At 47.7% G+C, this 27,205-nt stretch overlaps 1 protein-coding gene across 1 annotated transcript in view; it reads left to right on the top strand.

Moving 5' to 3' along the window:
• Positions 1 to 27,205, top strand: part of PLXNA4 (plexin A4) — a 582,073-nt gene that overhangs the window by 333,590 nt on the left and 221,278 nt on the right. The window contains exon 4 of the mRNA XM_037889370.2: positions 20,372 to 20,472. Within this exon, the coding sequence (XP_037745298.1) occupies positions 20,372 to 20,472 (101 nt within the window). The remainder of the gene's footprint in view (positions 1 to 20,371; positions 20,473 to 27,205) is intronic.

The raw sequence follows: 27,205 nt of genomic DNA, 5'->3' as shown, positions 1-27,205 counted from the left end.
CCAGGAGGAACCTCTTGCCAACCATCCTTTCTGAGCTAAGGCAACCATTTCCCTTGTAGGGCTCTTATCTGGGTCGACCATCAACTCTTTGCTGTCCCTTACAAAAACAGGTAATTTTCTCCAGACACAACTACTTCAGCGAGGGTGATTGTCTGTGTCACCATTGCTTCCAGCAGTAATACAGAACCATCTCATCAGACTGCGTCCCGAGTGTGTCATCCGTTACGTATAACATATAACTTTATAAGTAAGAGCTGTTGGGCTTATCACTTCTGTATGATGTATCATCAACTCCTGGCATGACTAATCAAAGTCTCCACTCACTCCAGGGGGAACGGTATCCAGCCAAACTCTAGGGTTAGTAGTCAGTGTTCACCTCAGAAACTCGTGTTATCAGCTTCTGGGATATTCCCAAAGACCCTGGGGAAGTCCTATCTATGGTGATATGCTCACAGATTTGCGCTTCCTCCTTATGGGAGTCCTACATATGAATTTGCTTAGCCTTCTCAGACAACCCTCTCTTGTCTGGGATCCAGACCTTATTCTGTCGCCTAGAAGATACAGTTAAGTCTACAGCCTGAGTTCCTGGTGTCTCCTGAGTGTTCTCTAATTTCCACTTCAAAGTATCCCTCTCTGCCTAATTAATGAGTCTGTTCTTCTAACTCTTTGTATTCTTTCTCCCTCTTAGTCAGTCTTTCACATGCTGCATTTAATATCCAGCTTAGTTTATCATTGTATCTCTGCAGAACCCTGAACATTGGATTTCTCTTCAAACTGCCCCTGACTCAATCACCAGAAAGGCTGAACCGTATGCAACATACGTGTTGGCATTACAGTACCTCTTCTCCTTTCCTTCACAATCCCAGTAGGAATTTCTGCAATTTGTCAGAGTACCAGCTGTCCTCGTCTGATGGATCAACCCGCCCTGCTCCAGTATATAGGGTGTAACCTCCTCATCCTATATGGTAAAAACTGGATTGGCCGACTCGTAGTTAAAATAAAACAGGCACAACCTCAAACTATAAATGTGCTGTGCTGTGATGTTGGATGGATGTGTTGGGGGTATGTTACCACTTGGTGCAGAGGGGAGTCCAGAAAATGAATATAACTCACTGCTTCCTGGAGTGGACTCTTAGCAGCTCCTCTGCATTTTGGGTGACAGATTCTCATTGATGATGAATAAGGCAGTTGGCTTCTGTCTTGAGGGGCATCAGGGTCTTTTGTGGTGGCATCAGCTTTTTAAAAATACACTTGCTGGCAAAGGCAGGAATATAAAAAGTGTGAAATGCCTTTAAAACTCAGAACGTGCTTGTCTGTATCAATTTTAAAAGGGATTGGATATTTAGGTGGATAGCAAAGACTATTCAGAGTTGTTATAATTAATGACAACAACAGTGTTGGTAGGGATATTAAAGCTCATGATTCAGGGTTTAAGCCAAATGCTGATTACTAGAGATCAAGATGAGACCCGTGGGGAGGGGGCAGTTTATCTCACATCTGTCTATTGTGGGGTTCTTGCACCTTCCGCTAAAGCATCTACTGTGAGTCATTGTCAGAGACAGGATACTGGATTAGATGGACCCTGGGTCTGATCCAGTTTAAAATTCAGGAAGCACCTTACACCAACAAAGCTGCAAGCCACTAGTATTTAAATCCCGATTACTTTGCCAATCCCACTGAAGGGGACTTGAATCAAAAATAAAATTCATAACTTAGGTAATCAATACAAAAAGAAAAGGAGTACTTGTGGCACCTTAGAGACTAACCAATTTATTTGAGCATGAGCTTTCGTCAGCTACAGCTCACTTCATCGGATGCATACTGTGGAAACTGCAGAAGACATTATATACACAGAGACCATGAAACAATACCTCCTCCCACCCCACTCTCCTGCTGGTAATAATTTGTGCTGGAAATGGCCCACCTTGATTATCATACACATTGTAAAGAGAGTGGTCACTTTGGATGGGCTATTACCAGCAGGAGAGTGAGTTTGTGTGGGGGGGGGGCGGAGGGTGAGAAAACCTGGATTTGTGCTGGAAATGGCCCAACTCAATGATCACTTTAGATAAGCTATTACCAGCAGGAGAGTGGGGTGGGAGGAGGTATTGTTTCATGGTCTCTGTGTATATAATGTCTTCTGCAGTTTCCACTGCATGCATCCGATGAAGTGAGCTGTAGCTCACGAAAGCTCATGCTCAAATAAATTGGTTAGTCTCTAAGGTGCCACAAGTACTCCTTTTCTTTTTGCGAATACAGACTAACACGGCTGTTACTCTGAACCTGTAATCAATACAGCAATTTAGAAGAAATCCAAAGGTGGTTGAGTCTGTCTCACTCACTAGCTAAACCACAGATGGGTCTTTCCTGCGGCATGCTGGACACTTCACTGCTAGCACTAGTTCTGCATGTCACAGCGCTGCTTGCCGTAACAGCGTGGTGATTCAGAGAACAGACCCCGTGTAAATAACAGTTCAGAAACAGTGTGGCAGTAAGGCTAATGGATACATACATTGACTTTTCTTCCAAAAGCTAACAGGGTGAGAACCACAGACTTATTAGCAGGATCTGGTCAGGCTTTTAGATTGACTGGCTGGTGTCCACTCCTAGCGCTCGGAGATTCTGGAACCATGTTGCCTATGGAAAGAAATGTGACTCCGTCAGTCTCTGTTTTATACATTTTAATAAAGCTCTTAGACAACTGAAATAAAATCAAGAGAACGTATCACCAAAGCTAAGCTATTCCTAGGAATGCTAAAGTAAGACTAAAACACCCCAACTATCAAAGCAGAATCAAATCAAGATCAGATAAAAAAAGTTAAGCAAGTTTGCATCAATATTGGATTAGCGTTCAATCCTCGTTTTTGTATGAGAAGTTGACATTTTCTATAGAAAGCAGCTGCTTTCCACAAAAATATTCATTTAATGGAAACCCCAATTTCCCGCCAAAAACAGTCATGACGGAGAAGTTTTGACCAGCCCTCACACACACGTTAACAGAACACTCTTAATAAGTGGAAGCTGAACAGCTCTTACTTCCCAGAAATGAGAGAGGACAATCTCAGGGTCTCTCCAGATCTTTTAAACCGAATACACAATGAGCATATTTGTGAGACAATATTTACGCCTCTTTAAACCTGGGGAACTTTTTACACCTTCCCCATCGGGGTTTTAAGGATGTTCACCCCCCGCCATAGTTCCATTTTCACATCCTACAAATAAATTAAACAAAAATCTGGGACCTCACCCAAGAGAGACACAAAACAAAAACAGAAAAGTAGAAAAAGTATGATACTGAAAATGACAAGGGGCTCATGAACTCCGCCGTTCTCAGTGTCTTCTGGACTTACCTAGAGCAGGTACTGGACATGCAGACAAGGAGCCAGCTGGTAATATTCTACTGGCACAGTGCTGCTTCCAAGTGGAACTTCCCTTGGTCTAGGGAGAGATTGGCTGAAGGCTGGTGTGACCTATTTGTAGATGTTGTGACACCCTCTCTCCATGGGTGATCAGTGCTGGAGATTCTGGAACATCAGTCTTCCCTCAGATAGTGTGTTGACCTGAAGGGAGAGGCTTCTCAGCCTTACCCCTTATTCTTATAGTTAACGAATTTCACTCACTCTGCTTTGCAGTGCCTCACTCCAAAGTCCTAGGGCAAATCAGGCATGAGGCCTACCTTGGAGCCTACAACTCAGTCCAATTTAGTTTGAATTAGATCGTTGTTAGTGAGCATCAACTCGGAAAAGTCCCATTTAAGTCAGGTTTCAGAGTGGTAGCCGTGTTAGTCTGTATCAACTTCGTGTCAACTGTTTGAAATGGGCCACCTTGATTACATTGGCCTCATTAGCACTACAAAAGTAATTTCCACCCTTCTTGTCAACTGTTGAGAATAGCCCACTTCCATCTTAATTGAATTGGCGTGTTAGCACTGACCTCCCACTTGGTAAGGGAACTCCCATCTTTTCCTATGCTGTGTATTTATACCTCCCTACTCCATGCATCTGATGAAGTGGGTTTTAGCCCACGAAAGCTTATGCCCAAATAAATTTGTTAGTCTCTAAGGTGCCACAAGGACTCCACATTTAAGTCAGTAATTTCAAAGTTTTTTGGTATTTTCCATATCACAGAGCCCATTGGACTCACCAGAAACAGCAAAAGTCCAGATATATAAGATCATTTTCCGGAAGTTAGCATGGTCTTTTCTGGGTTGAATGTCTTAAAAAGACATTATGTCACCATAAAATGGTGTCTATATAAAACCCCTATAAAAATAACTGTTGAGAAAAAACCCTAGCTCGAGAAGCCGGTCAGTCAAACATCCTGACATCAGCAAAATAAAAATAAATTCAGACTTATGGTAAATTTTATCATCTCCACTTTCTCTTCTGCTTCTCTAAAACCAGAGATTCTTATTCTTCTTGCAAACAAGGCAATTAGGGTAGCCTTTCTAATTTGGAACTGGCCTCTAGGACAGAGAGCATACCTACTGAAATCTAAATCTTGATAGAGAAAAGTTATTTTAAAATTCACCAAGATGAAACCCATCAAAAAGATAAAAGTTTAAATTGGATAGAAGGTCTGTTTGTGCCTATCCCAGCGATTCTCATCACATGATGGAAATTATTATTGGAACTACTTGGCAAATACTTACAGATTCATAGAGTTAAAGACAGAAGGGACCATTGTTATTACCGAGTCTAATCTGCTGAATAACACGGGTCCCAGAAGTTTGCCCAGTGATTCCTGTATCAAGCCCATGGATGGAGAATCCATCACATCCATATCTCTCTATCTCTTTCTAGTTCTTAAATGACCTTCAGGATCATCGCATCTGGGGCACCTCCCAAAACCCTGGTGAGCTAGGGAAGGCCTGTAACCTCCATTTTAAAGCTGGGGAACTGAAGCACAGGGAGACTGCCTTGTCCAGGGTCACACAGGAAATCTGTGGCAGAGCAAGGGCTTGAATCCAAGTCTAGTGCCCTGACTGCTGTGCCATTCTTCATTTTGGGACATTTCCCCTCCCCCCACACTAGAACAAGTAAACACATTTGTAGAAATCCCAAAGGGGAAAAAGAGTTGAATTCACAATGGATTACTGGGCCAACTCTAAGGAAAGGAATAAAGATGAAAAATGATGGGGTTACAAATGTCCCCTATTTTCCATGCAAGCCTGGGATGTATTCCTTATAAAATCTATACATTCTTTGTGAAGGATACAAACTTTCACTGAAGAAAGGAAGCTGGGCACAAGACTTGATTTCTATTTTACTAAAGAAAAAGCCATAAGAATGTTGTAATCCCTCAGGACATACACCAATGACCCCAGCCAACTCCCATTGACTTCAGTCGAAGGAAAGACACTCACTGACTTCAGTGGGATTTGAATCTGATCTCCAGTTCTTGTATGTGTTCCTGTTCTCCTGTGCTCTGTAAACATATGGGCCTCATTCTCCTTGGAGGGTTATTTTTGATGCCTGCTGTTGGTGGCAATAACAGACATGGAGGGGAGCTGCTCTTTCTAGAGGAGCGCAGAGTATGTTCATGGATAGACCAGAGACTTGCGACCGAGGGGTAGCAGTCTGGAGTCATAGAATCATAGAATATTAGGGTTGGAAGAGACCTCAGGAGGTCATCTAGTCCAATTCCCTGCTCAAAGAAGGACCAACACCCACTAAATCATCCCAGCCAGGGCTTTGTCAAGCCGGACCTTAAAAACCTCTAAGGATGTGAGTCGCCAGCTTCTACACTGTGGTTGCCACAAGCTTCTCCACCGAGAGGGCAGCTCTCATTAGGGTGTCCCTGCGCCACAGGGCTGGGGTGAGCTCAGCACACTGTTCCGGGAAACCGGCTTTCCTCATCCGAAAGTTATACAGCCACTGCTCGTCATCCCAGACCTGCATAACTCTGCGATCCCACCACTCAGTGCTTGTTTCAAAGCGACGGTGACTTTGGAACTTCAAGATTAACTGCACTGCCATTCGCGAGGTGCTACTGAGAGCTAGCAGAGCATGGGACGACAGCACAGGATCCGTAGCGGGGCAGGAAGAACTCAAGGGACATTGAAAAATGCTGCGAACCGAAGAGGGAAGCACATGGAATGCTGGGACGGAAAGCAATGCATCATGGGACAGTGACCCTGGACCCACGATGAGCTGCGATCTACTCTGCCTTCCCATAAGACCTAGCGGCAGAAGGTGGAGAAATGATTGCTCTCACTGTCACTGCTACTGACCCAAGTGTGGACACACTATGACAACAGAGCAAGACAGTTTGAACACGCAACAATGATTTTTTTTTTTTTAGCACTTTTGGATCGTCAATAAAACTTCCAGCAAAAAAACTGTGACAGTGTAGACATAGCCTAACGTTAAACTTCTTCTTCGGTTGTTCGTCACTGCAGCCTGTGTGTGTGTGTGAGATAGAGAGAATAGGCTGGGAAAAGACGTGGTTATAATTTTACAGTTCACTGGTGCGAAATGGAATCCAGGACGTGTAGCGCTCTCTGCAGCTGCCTGCTGCACTGTGTAAATCTGCACACGCTTGCAAATGTTTATCGGCTGCCTGCATGGGCACGTGTGTGTGTGTGAGCACGTGCAGCGTGTGTGTAATACAAACACCAGGACAGCTCTTCTCGCCTGGCCATCCTTTACCAACAGCCTGGAGTTGCAATGCTGGCCAGTGCAGAAGTAGCTCTGGTTCAGTGCCAAGGCCTCAGACTGGGCATCTGGGGCTGAACCTGGGGCTCAGCCTTAGGACTAATCTACATAAGGTTTAACTTAAGGTGAGATTTTTAAACCAGTGTAATACGAAAGCAGTGCAAAAGGCTGTGTGGACACTGACTCTGGTTTAAAACCAGACTTATTTCAGTTTAGTGCAAGATGATGGACAATAGGTTTAAGCTAAACCACTCATAAGCAGAAATTAATGTGCCCATGTAGGGGTGTTTGCTGGCTTAAATGAGCCAGGGTCGGAGCCAGGACTGGTAGCCAAAGGTCAGGAACGGAGTGGAGGGGCAGGAGCCAGAAACGAGGCAAGGATCAGGCATGGATCAGGTGCAGGGCAGGAACAGACGACAAGGGCAGGACCGAGGCAGGAACCAGGAACAATAGAATTGGAGCGGGAACTGTGAACAGGGGTTGGATACAGATTGCAGGACACAGGCAAGAGCGGGGTCCAATGCAGCAGCAACAGAGAGTCTGCCCAGTTGCTTGGACAGTCCACTTCAGTCACTTCCTGCCTTAAGTAGTGGGTGTGAGCCAATCAGGCGACAGCACGCCTTGGGCATTGCAATAGGATTTCCCATGGGGACTGACCTTCCCAGATTTGTGAGGTGCTGCTTCATCTGTCTACCTTGGACAACAAGGGCGCATCAGAGACCTAGGCTCCCCACAGCCCTGGCTTCTAGACCCACTGAAACCAAAGACCCCATTCTTGGATACTTACAGACAGATAGGACAGCGCTAACATTTCAGAAGGTGTATCAAGCCAAGCCCTTCTAGTCTTGCAGTATTTCTTTCCATGTGTAGCTTGATGCCAAATAGACCCCCTCTTTCCTTATGGCCTTGGGTACAAAGGTTTGTGTTAACAAGGCTTGGTGTTCATTGGAAAAGCAAGTGAAATGCATCTTAGCAAATCCCTGAGTCCAACTCAGATTGCACTGTGGGCTTTTGTAAGTGATTCCTTTAAAGAGCTACATGTAATAAGAGCCACGGTGTTAGAATTACTTTGATCTTCCATGTGGAGAGCTCCTTTGACATATCTCAGTGTGCTGATCCCACTCGCTTTCAAGATACCATCCTGGAGACCACCTGGATAGTATCAGCAAAAGCTCTGTAGGGTCTTTGTGTACTTTGGCATCTCTGTCTCTGGGGAACTGTGCCTCAGATGTGGTCCACTTGATGTGTTTTCCCTACAGCCATCAGACACCATTAGTCTCTCTGCCTGTTCAGACTTTTCTGTTGGGCAAGGGGCCTGCCTAGTGGTGGATTTTGTGATGTGGGTGCCTGACAATTCAGAATTGAATCAAGACCCCCATTTCACATCGTCTTCCAAAGAGCCATCAGAGGGTAATCAAGTCCTTGGATTGAATCAGTGATCTACTGCCTCATTACCAGTTCCTAAGCCATCCATTCCCCACAAGGGCTCTGGGTTCCATGTGTGCATGTGCCGTAAGCCATTGGTGGGAGCTGGAGTCTCAAGTCCTTGGTCTAGCTAGTGGTCAGAAATCACCTCAGTCCAAGAAGATAGAAACCCAAAGGAAAGAGAAGCTCCCAGTAGAGATCACCTTTAATGGTGAGGAGAGAGATGGTCCTGAACAAAACCGCAGGAAATGGATCAAACCTGAACTCTGATGGGGGAGCCATACCGAGATCTTGCTTCTGGTGCAAATCTCTAAATTGGGTCAAACTGAACCAATCAGTCAGCATGGTTTTATGGACGGTAGGTCTTTTCAAACAAGCCTGATTTAGTTCTTAGAGTAGATTACAAGTTTGATTGATAATGGTAACTGCATAGTTGTGTTGTCTTAGTACTGCATGACATGCTGATTAAAAAAATCACAAAACAATATCAAGCACACGTTAAATGGATTAAGAATGGGCTAACTGACATATCAAAAAATGGTTGTTAATGGGGCTGCTACTGTCGGGTTTCCGCAGGGATTAGTAGTAGGCCCAACACTATTCAACTTTTTCATTGGTGATCTGGAAGTAAATACAAAATCACTGCTAATAAAATTTGCAGATGACACAAAAATATCAGAGTGGCAAATAATGCAGGCCACACCTACAGAATAGGTGAGTGTGACCTAGAAGACAGTGCCTCTGAAAAGGATTTAGGCATCACATGGGCTTCCAATGCAATGCTGTGGCAAATAGGGTTAATGCAATCCTTTGAGGTATAAACAGGGCAGTAGGAGTAGCGAGGTGACTTTCCCTCTGTTCATAGTTTGGTTAGACCGATACTGGAGTACTGTGTACAGTTCTGGTATCCACATTTTCAAAAGGATGTTGAAAAATTGGAAAGGGTGCAGAGAAGAGCCACAAAAATGATTTGAGAACAGAAAATTCCTCATAGTGAGAGACTTAAATAACTCAACCTGTTTAGCTTATCAGAAAGTCGACTGAGAGGTGACTTGATTAGAGTGTATGAGCACCTTCCTGAGGAGAAAATCAAATTATCAAAAGGCTATCTAATCTAGCAGAGAAAGGCATAACAAGAACCAGTGGCTGAAAGCTGAAGCCAGACAAATTCAGATGAGAAACAGGCACAAATTTTAAGAGTTTGGATGATTAACCATTGGAACAAGCTATCAACGGAAGTGAGGGATTTTCCATCTCTTGATGTCTTCAAATCCAGACTGGGTGCCTTTCCAGACGAAATGCTTTAGCCAATCACAAGTTATATTTTAGTCAAAGACAAGCTATTGGGCTCAATTCAGGGCGGTGGAGTGAAATGTAATAACCTGTGACATAGAGGATGTCAAACTAGATGATCTAGTGGTTCCTTCTGACCTTAAACTCTGTGAATCTATGAAATCCCTGAACTTGAACACCCTAGAACTTTCCTTTGATGGTGGTACAATTAGCTAAGAAAGCTCTTGGAGAATGTACAGAACCTACAGCCCTGACCTAGCCTTCTGATCCATCGACGGAAATACACTTCGAGGGGCTGGGAGGGAGGTTTCAGTGTCTGGATCTGAATTTTTCATCTCAGGCCCAGCTCTGATCGAAGACGTGTGAAACTTGAACTTGTGAAAAATGCTGCCGTTTCCAACTGAGCTTCTCTTGGAGCTTTTTGGTTCATTCCAACCTGAAACTCTGGGGTGTCAGAACCCAGCTGAACATCAGCCCAAGAAACAATTGCACAGATGCCTCAAAATGACCAAAGCTGGGTAGCGCTAATGATTGACCCAGCTTCTGAGTATATAGCTGAGCCTTCGTGAGCTTCCTCCAGCAGTAATGGCATTTGCTGGTTTTCCCTCATTTTACAAATTGTAACATATATTTGAAAGCCCAGGCTGCTATCTTTTCTCCCATGGCTGCTTGTTAGCTCTAGACTCAGACACTGTTAACACTATGGAGGTGGCTACAGCTCCATGCACGAACAGGTATTCAGATAGTCATGAATAAAGTCTCTCTCTCTCACTCTTTTATTGGCTGGAGTTTGTTAGCCATAGCCCAGATGAATTGTGAATGCATCTTATTGCTCTTCAACTGCCCAGGTCTTAGATCTTAGGCCTCTAGTTTGTAGATAAGCTGGCCTGACCTTACAGTATCTCTGTTGATGCTATCGTAGTTGTGTTTGGGGAAGACCGATGAACGCTGCTCAGAGAGTGTCAGCGGAGAGTGGAGGGCACTGCATGGAAAACTACTCGCAGTGGAGAACAGAGTCGACAGATGAAGGGAGAGAGACTGAGTGGTTGGAGGGGTGTCAAGCTGCCTTGCAGTGAGTTCCAATCTCAGGGCAGACTCCTAAGAACCAGGGCACAGACCCCAAATTGGCTGTGAGCTTTATACTTAGATTTCACCAACCAATGATCACCTGTAGACTCCTCATGCACTATAACAGCCTAACCATGGAGTTACAGACAGTCCCCTTGGGTTCTCCAGTCTGTCTTGCCACCCAACTGAGCCTAGCTTTGTGATAGATGATCCCTTACACCAAGAATCACAGCAATAGTCTAGTTACTTCCAGTCCCAAAGGACTAGTCACTTACCCGAGGTCAATTGCACATTAGATTTCACACTAAAAACAAGTCTAGTAGCCAATCCTATGATAAACTATCTACAGATTTATTAATAGGAAAAGGAAATGAGGGTTATTTATAAGGTTAAAGCAGGTAAACATAGATACACACATGAGTTACTATCTTAAGTTTCGAAAGGTAGAAGGAGCTTCTATAATAAGCAAGGTCTCTATGTCCTTCAGGACTAAACTCATCAGCTGGGGATCCCATGCTTATGCCTAGAAACCTTGCACCCCAGAGTCCAAGCGGCAAAGAGATACAGTTTCTTCTTGTTAAGGGTTTTTATCCCCTCCTCCCATGTGCTCTGAGCTGTGGTCTCAACTGATAGGAGGAATCCACTTGCATGACTCATCTTCATGGGAGGGATAGCAGAACAACAGTCTTTTGTCCTCTTTAATGTCCCACAATAGCCCACCTGGTGTCGAAGGACCTTCCCTTTTGGGCTGGACATACCATACCATACTTCTGTTGGAGACCAGCACGTCACACTAGTTAATGTCTCTCTTCTTTCTGGTGATTTACACACTCACGGGGACTTAGACCAGGTCTACACTACAAACTTATATCAGTATAATATGTCGCTCAGGGGTGTGAAAAATCCACACCTAAGCCCCCATGTAGACAGTGCTATGTCGACGGGAGACCTTCTCCAATCGACATAGCTACTGCCTCTTGGGGAGCTGGATTAACTGCGCTGACCAGAGAAACTCTCCCGTTGGTGTAGTAATATCTTCGCTAAAACACTACAGTGGCGCAGACAAGCTCCTCAGTACAAATGCTCAAGTACTGCCTTACATATGAGATACAGAGGTTTCATGTGAGATTAAAGCATGCAGCAGTTTACAAGCATTCAATGAAGTCCAAATACTAAACACAGTCTTATAATTCTAATACCTATTTTAACAAGACAAGCACACAGGTGAGCCAGGCTGATCCCAGCTACGTGTTCGTTAGTAGTCAGTTGAGACATGGGGACCCTGGCATGAGCTGGCACCTGGTCTGCCAGTGTCACAGTAGGGGAAGTATTACTGTCCCTTTCCACGCAGGGAAATGTATTTCCTCCAAGAAACTGGGATAGGAAACAGCACCCTGCTTTTAGCGATGGCCCACTTTAGGCAGGAGCTTACCAGACAGGAGACCCGTGTTCTAATTCAGACTGTGCCACTGGCTCGCTGTGTAGCCTTGGTTAAGTCTCTTTGTGTCTCTAGGCCTCAGTTTGCCTACCTGTAAAATGGGACTAATGATGCTTGCCCACCTTTATAAAGTGCATTGAATTCCAAGGCTGAGGAAGAAGTTGTTCAAATTAGTGGATTGTAGTCACATAGTGAAGGAGGCCTGGACATGTTTGGGCTAGTGGTGGGTGAACTCAGACGTTTCAGATGTTTGGTTCATAGGGAAATCCAAAGGTTTGCATCTGTCCTACTGAGTCTCCCACGCACTGGAGGGGAACAAGCTGGCTCTTGAGAGTCCTTGTTCCCGCAGTGTCATAGGGAAGTGCTGTAAGGACAGCTTTTCTAGGGGCATCTGAACAGTTCTGCTTCCACCCACAACCAGGAAGTGCTGAGGCTCATGGGAAGGAAATATCTAATGTTGCTGAAATTATTCTGATTGTTTCCCCCCAAATCAGCTCACCTTTCAGTGAGGGTTCCTTCCTGTTCCTCAGCCGTTTGCTCTGCGTACCAGACCAACATCTACGTACGCCATCAGCTCCCACATCAACTGCTTCCTGCAAACCCCAAACAATTACAGACAGGCTGGGGAGAAGGTGGGGATGGCAGAGGTGTGTTAATGTGAGGAGAGGGAAGGTGTGGATGCACTGGCAAGAAGATGGACCAGATAACTGAGGGAGGGGATGGAACTCCTCTTGAGGAGATGGTGGAGCAAGGTGACCTGGGGAGAGGGCGGAACATTGTAGCCATCATCATTAGCAGTAACACTCAGACTTTCCCTGGATGATTTAGCTTTTCACGCCTTTGACATTAGCCCTCAAGTGGTGCTGGACTTCAAAAAACCCAGCGCTTTGACATACATTCCATAGCTGGGCCCAATTAAATCTATATATAGTCTTTATAGAGCCTAGCTAACGATCTATCCCTCACTCGGCATGCACGCATCAGTAACCGCACAGGAACCGGCGCTCATTAAGATTGGGCTTTCTCTCCTTTAATTGTGACACTAGGCTCTCCATTTTGAAGGCTTTTGAGTGCAAACATCTCACCAAATCTCATTTGTTTTACGAGTTGCAGCCTGCAATTATTTGAAACACTTAATTTGTGGGACCACGTGAGGCCAGATTCATCAGTAACCAGGCTGGGGATTTGGAGGGAGCTGAGGTGCGTGAATCAGGAGTGGAGCTCAGGGACGGCATGAATTGCAAGTTGACCAAAGTTAGGTGCTTGCAGGAAAGTTAAGGGGGAGAGGCCAGGATTGTTGCTGGTCCTGGGGGAAGCTTCTCTGAACCCTCCCTCCAGAGGCCTGAGCTAGTGGGGTGGGTTTTGTTTTTCCCTTGTGAATTCTCTGGCTTAGTGTAGAGAACCCAGTAGGCTTTTTCCTTCACCTTTATATTTTCCCCGTATGATCTCCCTCTGTCTATTGCTGGGAGTATCATGGGCCGCACAGAGGAGAACCCACTCTCACAGAGAGGAGAGTTGGAGATAACAAAGGAGGGAGGGACAGATCCTGGAGACTGTGATAAGCAGAAATGAATGTGTGACTTGAACAGGTAATTTACCTCGCCAGAGCCACGCAGCAGCCATATTGACCCCAAGCTTAATTATTGTGTCATATGTCCTTGGCAGCGACTGCTGCTTCCAATTAACTCACCTTAATTAAAGCCTCCAGTTTTCAACGTTCTGAGCATAGGAGAATAGATTTATTCTGTGCGGGAGCTTTACACTGAGAAGGAGTAGTTTGGAGTGGCATTCGCATTGGCTGTGCTGGGAGAGGAGGATGGCATTCGCCTTGGCTGTGCTGGGAGAGGAGAGTGACATTCGCATTGGCTGTGCTGGGAGAGGAGGGTGGCGTTTGCATTGGCTGTGCTGGGAGAGGAGGGTGGCGTTCGCCTTGGCTGTGCTGGGAAAGGACAGCTGCGTGCAGTTTGCAGTGCCATTCTCACACCCCAGCGGAGGTGAGATGTCGTTTGCATGAGCTGTCTCAATGATGCGGGCTGGAATGGAACCCACGATCCATATCTAGCCCAGCCGGAGTGTCTCCTCTCAAACTGGTTTTACAATTGTATAAATCAAAATTTACTCCTGATTCACACCGGTATACGGTAGAGGTGGATCAGGCCCAGGGTTTGGTTTTCAGTTGGGTTCCTGATTTTCACACACCTTCCAGCAGGGATTACGCACAGGAGTTGCAGAGACTTGCCTGAAGTCACAGGGTCAATGGCCCAAGCCGGATTGGCATCCCATCTCTCCCAGAGTCCCTTGCATTAACCACATCCTCAGAAGCTTTGCAAAGGGAGCACAAAACCTGGTTCTTGGGTGGTTTTTGTCTCAGCCTATTCAACAAACAGCATTAGCGTGAATGCTCTATTCAGGGCTTTGAAACGAAATCAGCCTCTCTTAATCTTGCTGCAGCTTTTGGGGGGCCAGCTGAGCCTTGAAAGATAGGAGCAGCATTCACAGAACCCACACAGCTTGACAGAGTCACGTTCAGTGTTTTGGAAATGTATCTTTTCTCTATTGGGAAGGAAATTGGGTACTTAAGATGCCTTTTTGTACATTTAAATTGACTTAGTCTATCAGAATGAATAAATCCAGCTGCTGTATTAACAGCCAATTATAACAGCAGAGATGGAGCAATAATTCACATTTTGACCAGAATGGCAGCAGCTTTGCAAAAAGGAATGTGTATGTACTGAAATTATAAAAAAGTCAAATATGGAAGCCAGAAAACGAGGGCTGAGCACATACCAGGAGCCTTGTGTAATGGCAGAAGGGAGAGCCAAATTACTAACAGGATTAGCTGGTTACTGTCAACCAAATCCAAAACCTCAATCATTTTGTTTTAAATGACACCATGTAACTCCGTTACACTAGAAAAAGATGAAAGATGCGGTTTTTGGAGGGAGCTGATCCTACTTACGGTTAATGTAAGGATTGGAATTCAGGTTTGCAGTTGATTTGTGAGGAAGTGGTTAGGACACTCAGTCATAGGCGCCGAGCACCCATGGAAAAATATTAGTGAGTGCTTAGCTTCCACCAGCAGCCAAGCTCCCTGCCCCCAGCACCCCACCGATCAACTCCTCCCCCTCCCTCCCAGTGCCTCCTGTACGCCGTGGAACAGCTGTTCAGTGGCATGAAGGAGGCACTGGGGGGGAGGAGGAGGAACGGGGATGGGGCGTGCTTGGGGGTAGGGGTGGGAAGAGGTGGGGCAGGGGAAGAGCGGGCATGGAAAGAGGTGGGGTGGGGTGTTGGGGGAAGGGGTGGAGTGGGGTCGGGGCCGGGGGCAGAGCGGTGGCAGGAAGAGGCAGGGTGGAGGTGGGGCTTTGGGAAGGGGTGGAGTGGGGGAAGGGCCAGGGGCAGAGCAGGGGTGGGAAGAGGCAGGGAAGGGTTGGGGGCTTGGAGAAAGGGGTGGAGTTGGGGCAAGCCTGAGGAGGAGGGTGGTGTGTGTTGAGCACCTGCCCCCCCCCCCAGGCCCGAGTAGAGAGGAAGTCGGCACCTATGCGCTCAGTTAGGACATGGAAGATTTAGGTTCAGCTCCTGGCTCTGCCACTGACTCCTTGTGTGACCCTAGGCAAATCACTCAGTTGTAGCCTCTGTTTCCATCTGTAAGATGAGGATAGCAATATGTCCTTTATCTGTCTTGTCTATGTTGATTGCAAGCTCTTTGAGGCCAGGACAGCCTCTTACTAAGTGTACCTGCTGACGAGCACAATGGGGCCTGATATTGGTTAGGCCTCTAGGCACAATAGTAATACAAATAATATCCCAGCTCGTGCTGTTCCACACCAGAGGTGCCTCAGTGTTTGGAATCTCAGCTCTCCCCACCCTTCGTTAGGGGTGCCCCAGACACTCATCAAAATTGCACCTTGGTAGAAGATCACTACTAAGAAGTGTCATCTGGAATGGCTTCAGTTTGTCAAAGGGGTGGAGTGGGAATCAGGGGTGCTGGAGTGGGGGTGGGGGGGCAGGGGCCATGGCACCATCACTCTAAAAAGGGGATAGCCCTCCACCTTTTTACTGGCTGTAAGGGTGGGAATGGGTGGTACAAAGGCGGGAGTGTGGGGAACGGGGGGAGCTTGGGGAGAAGGGGTCGTGCAAGGGCAGGGCCTGGTCATGAATGGGTGGTGTGAGGGCAGGGGCTTGGGGGGAAGGGCCATGGTTTGGGCACTGGTGGCCCCCCACTTTTAAGGCGCTTCTGCTGCTCCTGGTGGGAATAAAAATCTGGTTTCAGAGATAGTTTTAGCCTTCAGAAAATGACTCGATTGAATGCCTCTGTCAGGAATGTGAGGAGAAGACGTGATTACAGGATTGTGTGGACTTTTCTTTTTCATACATCTTTGGGGCACCGTCAAAGGCTGATTGCTCCTAGAGGGCATGGACAGCTCTCGAAACTTTAGACTCACAGAGATGAGCTGAATTAATTACAGATTATGTTCCAGGGTAAAATATGAGCTCTGATGTTGCTTATTTGCTCAATGTTCCCTTCTCTTAAGCTGATGACCCCTTGGTGGCTTTCCTTTCAGTCACCACTCCTCTGTTTTTTGTAGTCTCTCCCTTTATTAATTAGAAGGTCTGACACTACAGCTCAAGACATTTATCAGCATGGTACAATTCTAATTAATCTCACGATAAAGCTGCTTGAGATGAATTCATACAGGGCCCACTGTACCAGCAATAGCAGACATGGTAGGAGTGTTATACTGGACACCGATCACTAGGGCCTACACCACGGAACATGGCACATGGTTTGGTGTGAGTTCATACTGGGTAGTTGTGTGTCTCGGAGGCATGAACACAAACATAATGTGTTGCTGTAGCACATACCCATGTCTCTCAAGTTCACCAGATGGGAAGCATGCAGTACAGGGCCAGGTATGTGATATCACCATACTCCCTAGGTCCCGCTACTGCTCTCATTGGATGGCTGAATGGCGCTCAGATACCACAGTAGTGGGCAACTATACAAAAACCTACATAGGCAGCTAATTTCTGTTACATCTTTGCAACAATTTGCCAATGAGGCCACCCGACCTGGCTAGTTACACCTGCTACTAGCACAGTCAGGCTTTTGCTTCTAGCTTGACGGAGCGTTGCCTTTTCCGCAGAGCTCCCCTTTCATTCTAATGCCGTAGCCACAACTAGAGGTGAGTCTGGACCAGAACACCAGACTGGAACCCCATCCGATGATGGAGAAGTGCACATTCCAATCTGAACTTCACGGCTCAGACCTGTTTATATCAGACAGATGCAAGCAGGGCTAGAGCCCTGTCAGACTTTGGGGAAATTGAGGTCTCTAATTAAAGTGGAAAATCAGATCAGAACCCTGTCTAACTTCAGCGTAGTTTGGATTTGGACCTGAACTTCATAGCTTAGGCCCACTTTTACTTACAAGTTTCTATCCTTCAAGGTGGATGAAGGTCAAATACATAATAAGTTGCTTTTGCATTTGGGAAGGACAGTTTTACAGTCTTTAACCACTGAATTATGACCTACTTTTGCAAGTATTTTACTGGGTTAAGATCTAGGGATGGTCCAACCAGACCTGATAAAGGAAGAACCAACCCAGCCCAGTTTTTAACAGAGGGTGATTAACCAGAGGAACACACTACCAAGGGAAGTCATAGAGTTTTCCTCTCTTGATGTCTTCAAATCAAAACTGGATGCCTTTCTGAGAGATAGGTGTAAGGACGGGTCTACCATACCAAGTTTGGTTGGCACATCTATGTTGGTCGTGGGTGTGAAAAAAACACACACCCTGACTGACATAGCGGTACCGGCGAACCACTCCATGTAGGTGCAGCTATACCAGTACAGGTTATGTCATTCAGGGAGGTGGTTTAACTATCCTGGCAAAAGAACTCCTTTTACGGAATAAGATGCATCTCCACTAGGGGCTCTGCTGGTAGAGCTGTATTGGCAAAACCTTTGAAGTGTAGATTATCCCCAAGTCCAACAAGTTATTGGGCTCAATACTGGAGTATCTGAGTGAAATTCTATATACAGGAGGTCAGCCTAGATGATCTAATGGTCTCTTCTGACCATAAACTCTATAACTCTATGGACTCTCCACCCCATCCCCCCCATAGCATGCCCATAACCTCTTGAACCTTCCACCAAAACTTTTTGAAGGTGTGAAAAAGTTTGTATCCTGTTTCCCCTGCATTATTTCCCCTATTTCCTCTACCCCGTTGGTCTGTACTCATGACATTTCCATGGCCACTTTTGTAGGCCCAATCTTCTAGAGGTTTCTTTGAGCTTTTGACGTTTGCCCATAGTTATGTAAAAGTGCCCAGCTGCAGCAGCTAGTTTCTTTGGGAGATTTACCACAGGCAATGGTAAAATGGATGAATAAAATATGCCATGGGTCGATCTGAGGATTTCTGGGGAAAGTCCTGCCAGACCTATGAAATATGGATTTGAAACCTTTCCCCACAGACTGTGATGGTTTACAGGTCAAAAAACAGGTTCCAAACAAAACAAAGGATTTTCACAGATGTGTAACTCTAGGATTTTGCTTGTGATGTTAAAAAAAACCAACCTGTTCTTGTTTCATGCAAAGATACCATCAGAATGAATCTTAGTCTGACACTTCACAGTTCAAACCCACCTGCATGCTGTATCCTTTTAAAAAATTGTCCCCAAGAACCAGATGTATTCTCTTGTTCTCTGTCACTAACAGCTGTTCAGCAGTTTATTGTTGGCGGTTCTGAGTGGTGTTTCATCAGGGTAATACCATACTGTATTATCATAAGGAATAAACTTGCCCTGCCATCATGGGCTGGTATGAAGGCACGGGCGATTGACTGTGTATTACGGGTCCACTCTGGAGCTCAGTCAGTGGGAAAGACACTCTCAGGTCATTGGGCACAAAATGTAGATTTTGGTTAAAAAAAGAAAGCCTAATAAAATGGAAATCTGTGGCCTGTTATACAGGAGGTCAGACTAAATGATCAGAGAGGTCCTTTCTAGCCTTAAACTCTATGACTCTATGAAATGTTTTAATTAAAAAGAAAGAAAGAGAGTGAGGAATATGCAAAGATGCTTACTTGCTGTGGGATGGGTTAAAAACTCTTCTCTGCAGCCAGGCTCGCAACCGTCTCTTTCAGAACACAGTGCTGGTAGTTCCAGCTCTCTCACTGCTTATATCCTGTAGCCTTCTCTGGAGATTAGCACCTCTGCACACTGAGTAACAGGAGCCCAGCTGGCACCTTGGAGGCATGGATAAAGTCGTAACCCTCTTTATGTTGTCTCGCCACTAGAGGGGGACAAAGAGACACTGTACCAGTGTGTCAGCTGGCAACAGCATTGGGCTAGGATAGGAAAACCAGGAAGTGAAGCTGTGTGTAAACAGAAAGCCCAACTGGAGCGAAATGCGGTGTATAAACAACCACTGGGAATGGTTGAAAATTATAGGAGGTTTTGAAATTCCTTCGGCTGCCCTAAGCTAAGGTGGTGTTGGAGGTGAAGTCCAGGGGGCCGAGGGCTAGAGGAATGATAGCTGCACATGGATGCACGTGGAAAATAAAATAGCTGGAGTTTCCAGAGGAAAAGATGGGCTTGTGGGTGATACCTGGTGTGTGATTTATTGGCCAAGAAAATATTCACCATGGAGTAAGCGTGGCAGAGAGGCCTGAGACAGGAGAACAGGAGAGAGCTCTTAGAATGGAAGGATGGCCAAGTGGTTGTAGGCTGTTATCCTAGGACTTGGGTTTCGATCCCTGCTCCACCCCAGATTTCCTGTGTGCCCTTGGTCAAGGCACTTAGCCTTGCTGTGCTTTAGTTCCCATCACTAAAATGGGGATAGTGGGACTGCACTAGCTCTCAGGGGTGTTGTGAGGATCAGATGCTGTGGTAAAAGGGGGCCATATAAGTCCCAGAGAGAGGTAGCTAGAGAGCTACTTTCAGAGCCTGTGTTACCAGTTCAGACCCTGCAGTTGCCATCTAGGGCATAAGCCGAAGGTGCGCTGATCTGATGAATTAGCAATTTAGCAATGTGTTCTAGAGCCGTGCTTTGCAAACAGGCTGTCTGCTGTGCTGAGCCCAGGCCTGTCCAAACAGAATCGTGTAACTGAAGCCATACAGCAGTATGTGTGGGGTGGGGAGGACGTTAGCCTGCATGTGGGTGTTTGTTTCAGTGTTGTGTGTGTGTGTGAGCAGGGGAGAGGGAGGTATGGGGCTGAGTCTCCTGGTGTAATGCCATTGATTGTAATAGGGTTATGCCAGGTTAGAATTCGGACCAATGTGTGTTACAAACAGCTGTATTCAGAGTCCACACTGCAGCATTCCCTGCGTGGCTGGCCTGGGGAGCTCTGCACAGGTTCCCTTCTTAGAGGCTTGGCTCCAGGAGAAGATCGCTGCAGCAAGGAGCGTGAATGGCGTCGCACCCTGCACTCCAGAAAGAAACTGGCAGCAGTGTAGCAAGACTGAAATGTTCTCTCCCTTCCTCCCGCAGCTGACCAGAGTGCCCGTGGAGTCGTGCGGGCAGTACAAGACCTGCAGCAATTGCCTGGGCTCCGGGGACCCCCACTGTGGCTGGTGTGTGCTCCACAACACGTAAGTACGGCCCGACGGCATTTCCCTCCGTCCAGCCCTGCCTCCCTTGCCCCAGTGCGCTTTTCTCACTCTCTACCGGGGCACGCAGCAAAGCTGCAAATGGACAGGTCTTTCCCTGGCGGGGCACAAGACATCGCTCGAAAATGCGACCTGAGCAGCTCAGTTGGGGCCTCGGAGACTGAGAGAGAGTGTCCTTGCTGAAGCAGTCGTCTTCCTTTCATTTAGAATGGTAAAGAAAATAATTACAGAGACAAGGCAGTCTGGGTTTCTCCCTTCTGAGTGCACATGTGAGTGGATAAGGAGGGGCTCAGCAAGACCCTGATCCAGAGTCCATTGAAATCAATGGAAAGGCTCCTGTTCACTCCACTGTGTTTTGAATCAGGCCCATTCACTCTTACAGTTTCTTTCTGGGGGACAAATCCATTCCCTTCTCCAACGGATAGGGCAGCAGGACCAAGGCTGGGGCTAGACTTAGAAACAAGTCTCAAATGCACTGTAGGGTCTGACTCTCCACTGCTTACATTGCTTTGGCCGCTGTTGATTTCAAGGGAGTTACTCCTGCTTGAGAGGAGAATCAGGACCTCAGGATTTCATAGGCACACGGGGGAAAATTCAAAGGTAATGTGTAAAGGGGAACTGCCCATTTCACCTCAGCGAGTTGTTAACTCTGAAACCTAGTGACAACAATGTAAATGTCAGCCCAGCTGTTTCAGTGCTGATAGTTTTAAGCAGATCCATCTGGCTCTTCTGAGACAGTGGACAAAGTCTGAGCAGATAGTGTCCACCCCACGTGGGTCCCAGTATCAGTGCCTGGGGGGAGTCTGCTCACTAAAATGGCACTGCAGGGAAGGAGACCATACTCTGAAATACAGCCTTGCCACGTGTCTTTAGAATGAATGCAGAGCTTCAGTTGAGGTGGCCTCAGGCCCTGCTGACATTGCAGCACTTTGTATTGTTTTCCTTTGACCCTGAGGCTTCCTCTCAATAATCTCAACACCCACCTGCAGAAAACCCTCTTCCAGTGCCAGAGCAAGCTGGGTCTCAGGCTTGTCGAGCTCAAGGCTGGGGCAAGCTGTGAATGGTGGGATAGCATCACATGCCAACGGTGCCCATGGCCTGGCAGCGTGTCTGATCTTCATGGCCATATATAGACCAGCAGAGTGCCGCTGGGGGTGGCGGGGAGGGTGCTGTTAATAGCCTACTGATGCTTTGCCTGAGTCTCAGTGGTCTTCAGTAGGGAAAGAGGCTCACTGCATAGTTATTCTTATGGGTCCATTCCCTCCCCTGTATTCACAGCCCTTTCCTTCAAGAGTCATGGCAAGCTGTCATCCAACAGAGGACAAGTATGACATAGAAATGCCCTTTGGAGGCCAGCATGGCCTGTGGCGATCAGGGGTCGCTGGAGGGTGGAGTGAAATGAGCCCGCTGCTGGTAGCGTTGAGGGGGTTCATGTAAATCAGCCCACGGGTGGTTCGCACCCCATGAGCTGACCCCATCAACTCGTGAGGTGTGAAACCACCAAGGTTTGCTTGATTTCAGATCAGAGCCACATGGCCTGACTGAATATGCCCAAAACGAGGAGTCAGGCCCCGCCTTCGGAAGATCCTGAGCACACCTGGCCTGAGTCGGGGTTTGTAAACGTTACCCCAGCTATACCAAGCAAGCTGCATCTGGGGCCCTGCTAGTCCCTCTTGGTCTGAGAATGTGAGGCCAGCACTTGTATTCAACAGCCAGATTTGGTGTATTCTCCCTCTGCTCTTCTTCTCCCGGGCCCATCACCGTGATATCCAAGCATAGTGCTTTTTGCTACCAGTAAGCTAGCCAATGAAGGAGCCCACCTCTTCTGTATCAAGGACTTGGGTGGATTGCCATTATTGATTTGTTTATGTAGCGTCTTTCACTGGAATCACAGTGCTTTATGTCAAATGACCCTCACGGGACAGAGGGATTGTCTGGCATGTGGGGCTGGTAATGAGCTAGGGGGCCTCTCACCTCTAAGTCATCAGCTCCATCCAGCATGTCCCCATAGTGACTGAATGCTGTTAGTGTCTGATTGGTGCTCGGTGGCTTGTATGCAATGAATCGGTGGCTCTCGGTTCATTTCCTAGCAGGCAGGCGTTCACATCCCAACAGCCTCCTTGCGTGCTCCGATTGGTCTCTTCGGTGGGGGTCTCTGCAGAGCAGCCATGAACTCCGTGTCCAGCTCTGGAGATGATTCCTCTGGGTCCAGGTTGAGGCATGTTGGGGGAATCAGCATAGGGGAAGCCTCTGCCAGCACTGAACCCTTTCTGTAGGCACAGAGGGGGTGTCAGGGCTGTCAAAGCACACTGAACCCCCCATGTGTGGGATCTGGCGCTGTGTGGCTGCTGATCACGTGCCGCGTATTCTGAGGGTGTGAGAAGTGACAGATCCTCCTACCCAAGTCTATAGGAACCCGAAGAACACTTCGGGGTGACTCAGTCACCCATCACTGCTGAGAACCCCGCAGGTGGAGGAGTGAACGCAGCACCTCTAGGTCTAAAGCCTGAGCTTCTACTAGTGGAGCTGAAGGACTCATTCTTTTAGCAGAGAGCAGTAGTAGGCTGTTATCCTGTGTGGATCAGCCCCGGGCGGGTGGGGACACAGGTACGCTCGTCCAGTGCAGTGCATTAGTTTGATGATGGTGATAGTGATGTATGAAGCACACTGTGCCGCATCACCAAGGTGCCTGAGCTGTGGTACAAACATCATGAATACGTCACATGTCCCCTCCTCTCCAAACCAAGAACCAAACACTGCCGCCTCTGTACCGAGCGGGAATGGGGGCGCCCTGCCCAGGGTCTAGCATTAAAAAGCAGCTGAGACATTTTTCAGACAATCATTGGACGTCAGGCTTGGGGATGGAGATGCAGATAAGGCAGGGAGGGTATTTCCATTGCCTAGCTAAATCCCGTTCATTTACCTGCGAGGTGAAGGTAGAGTCCCTGAAAGGTGGGTGAAGTTAGAGCACAGACCCAGGAGTGCCTGACATCAGCCAGCTCATTTCTTCTATTTGAGGAAGCATGTAAATCTGGCCTGGTCTGGCCTGGAGAAGTAGGTGTCGCTACCCGACTGGCTCAGTGATCGGGATTCCAGATGCGTAGAAGAAACCATCACACCACAACATTAGCCGCTGATTGAACCACAGAAATACCAGATATTTCATCTCAGCCTATTGCTGCAGCCACCCAGGGTCAGTGGCAGGGATCAAGCAATCAATGCACCTAGCAATAAATCCCCGGAGAGAGAAAAGGGGCAGAGACAACTGCAGAGCAATTGGTGCCAGGGAGCTAAAGAAAATGCTAGCCAGCGTATAGTAGAGAAGAGAGAACTGGATTCAATAGACTAGGAATCCCATGTGCAAACCTTCCCCCCAACACCCTCCTGCTCCTCCTTTAAGGAGGAAGGATGGCCTTGTAGTTAATACACCGGCCAGCACAGCAGGATTCCTGGGTTCTGTTCCCAACTTTAGGACAGACACTCTGTGTGACCTGGGAGCTTGTTGCTTAACCTCTGCTTCCTCCTCTGTAAATGGGGCTGCGCTTTATTTACATGCCTTACGGTAGGGCCATGAGGGCTAATTCACTTTGGGTTTTGAGGTGCTCAAAAAGGAAAACATGTAAATCCTCCCTCTAAATTCCTTTCCTTCATCCTGCTTCCCAGGCATGAGCTCCGCGCCAATGCTCCCCATGGCCTCTCCTGTCCTTGGGGGAAGCTGCTGTGTGCCTCAAACCCGAGTCCCCCCTCGTTTCCTCCAGACTCCCTAAGAAAAGACAACAGTGCTGTGATCACTTCACCTTGCCTTGTTGTCCTGTTCCCTCCCTACCCCACCCCATTGTGTCCCGGGTCCACTCTCCAAACTCCAGAGCTCCTGTAATACGTCTGATCTGGTGGGGCTGGGTGAGCAAGTTTGGCTCCAGTTAGAACCACCCAGCATGACAAAGGACACTTCACCCTTAAACCAAACCTGGAGTGAACTAGGCACTTGGGGGGCTAAAAAGGTGCCAGTAATTCTTTGTCTTCTCTGTGATCTCTGTGTTTATTTTATTTTATTTGCCTGCCTCTGCCCCTCAAGCTGGGCTTGGAAGCAGAAGGGCCAAATCACGTGAGTCCAGGGCATTTCCAGCCAGGCAAGCAGCAGGCAGTGCCAGATATCCCTGTTCTCACACTACTTCCAGCTCTTGTTCTGCAAAGTTAAGTTGTCCACCTGCCTAGGTAGCAGCACCTGGGTGTTTGCGTCCTTATTGGCACTGGATCTGGGAACGCTGTAAAGTTCATTAATCAACCTTTCCTAGACTTGATGTATAATCAACGCCTCCATGCAAGATCTCCAGGAAAACCTGTCAGAACCACTGCCCATCACTAGTGTTAATACATCACCCTCTGTCCCCTTTCAGCCAAGGGTCTCAAACGCTTCATAAGCAGGAAGGAGTCCAGCCTCCTTTGAGGTAAAGTGATCCCTGTTTTACAGGTGGGGAAACTGAGGCACGGAGCAGGGCCGTGACTTGTCCAAGCCCTCGCTGAAAGAGTAAGAATGGAACTCACAGCTCCAGACTGCCAGGCATGTGCCTTAACTACAAGAGCATCCTTCCTCTCCAGTATCAATCATCTTTAATTAATGGCAGGGCAGGGTTATGCCTTGGGCATGTCGTAAAGTGCTCGCCTAACAGAGAAGGGTTGCCTGTCGGGTGCGCGTAGCTGTCTGTTTATTTCTAGAATGCTTCTCACTGTTGGATCTGAGCATCAGTGACTGAGGTCCTCAGTGGAGGTGTCAGTGCACACTGCTTCTAAGGTTACCCCACAGCCCCATCCATCAGTTCACTGAAAGCTCTGAGTCTCCGGCCGGTGAATGCTAGCGAATGCTTTAGCCCGGAGGGCTGGGAGCTGGGACGGTGTCTGGTGACTGCTTTGGGATCCGACTTTGCATTGCAATCCTGAATTCTCTGTGCAAGGGGCGGTGTGCTGGTGCCCAGGAATTGATTTCTGTGACTCTCCCATCCTAATCTTACAGGGGGAAATTTGACTCTATTGAGAGAGAGAGAGAGAGAGAGCCGGGGGTGGGGGGGAGCGTGAGGCGGGGGTATTGAGGGACATTGATTGGCTTCTACATGGCAAGGAAGAGACCGGGTCACTGGAGCTTTGCAGTGCTGTATCTCTAGCTCTCATCTCATTCCTCGCCTTTCAGTGGCTCAGCTCCCCTCCGGGGCTGTATTTAGGCCTTGTTAGGCTGTGATGAATCATTTAGATGGTGTAAATTGAAAATGTGGGGCTCAGCTTCTGCTCAGGTCTCCAGGGAGGCTGAGGGAGGGGTGGTAACCAGGCTGAAAAGTTAATAGCTGGCACAGAGAGACCAAGTGCCTAGGACAGAAGGCAGCTGGTGAGCCAAGGCCAACTGCAAGGTCATGGTAGTGTCACTGAACCAGAGCATGAGGACGGGGGGAGGGCGAAAGTTTTCTCTTATTAGTGGGAAACAAATCACGGCTTTTCCACTTGCTGCTGCAAGGGGCATTGTCGTGCCAACCAGCCTCCTGAGCTGAGCCCTGCCCAGCAGTGCCCTCCAAATCAGGGGACCGACCCCTCACCCTACCGCCTCCCTCCGCTTGCCCTGCTTCCTCTGTCTCTGGGCTTTCTGCTCTGTGCAGGTGCTGGGATGCATTGGCCCTGTCACCCTGGCTGCCTCAGGCTGCACTCCCAGCTGTCCTCCAGCTGAGAAGGCTGGGCCTGGCTAGCGATTAGCTACCACCATGGGGAAACGAGAGTTTCAGGGACGGCGAGTCCTGGCTGAGAGGGCATCTATCCTGCCAGTTAGCTCTGGTCTTCGGTGTCAGCCTCCTTTTGCCCTGGGGTCTGGGGAAGCCTCTCCATCCAGAATTCACGAGGCTCATTTCTAACAGACTGTCCTGATACAAAGGAAAACTTTGCTTAAACAAGTAGCCTAATCTGGGGGCTTTTTTCTTATTTTTCTTCCTCCCACAGACTCACGGCCAGACCAGAAAATAACGCTGTCTTGCCTCGGCAGGTAATGTGATGCCACGGAGCAGGCACAGGCTCATTGATCGACCCTGACTTTACCTTTCTTGGTCAAAGTCTTCTGAGTCGCTAAAGAGAGTCTCCGGTAACCCAAGCCGCCTACAGAGGCAGCGATAAGATCAGGCGCAAGCTCTTGAAAAGTCTTTCTCTTGCTTGACTTTTAGTCCGCTGAAAGGATCTTTTTCCCCCTTGGGCTGAGGTTCTCGCTCACGCTCTTCCTCTCTGAACTCCTTTAACAGGTGCTGCCGTGGGAGACAGGAAATGTCGGGGCCTGTGTGGGGTATGGAGGGCTTCTTATGCTCTTCCTACCCCAGGCATCAATCCCACAGGGGCCTCGCTGTCTGCAAAGAGCTTTAGGAGTCAGAACAAAGGTACATCGTTTGTTAGAGATGAACCCGACTTCCGCTGAATGGTGGAAGGTTTCAGATTCAAACCCAGCTCTGACTCTGAAGCTTGTGGCTGGCACAGATGGGCTGAGCCGAACCCCCAAATTCTGGGGAAGTTCACATCTGCCCCTTGTTCCCTTCGCCCTGTTTGTTCTTCCACCAAGATGCGTAGCTGAGATTAAGCCACATTTCCTAGTGCAGCCGGAAGGGCTGTTGGGCAGAGTTAAGGTTGTTGGACTGGTTGGAGTCACGTAGGATAAAAACGTTGGAAGAAAATCTCGAAACACGGAATTTGGTTT

Source organism: Chelonia mydas, chromosome 1 (assembly GCF_015237465.2).
Source record: "Chelonia mydas isolate rCheMyd1 chromosome 1, rCheMyd1.pri.v2, whole genome shotgun sequence".
NCBI lineage: Eukaryota > Metazoa > Chordata > Testudines > Cheloniidae > Chelonia > Chelonia mydas.
The sequence above is the reverse complement of the archived record's forward strand: the minus strand, read 5'-3'. Positions and strand labels throughout refer to the sequence as shown.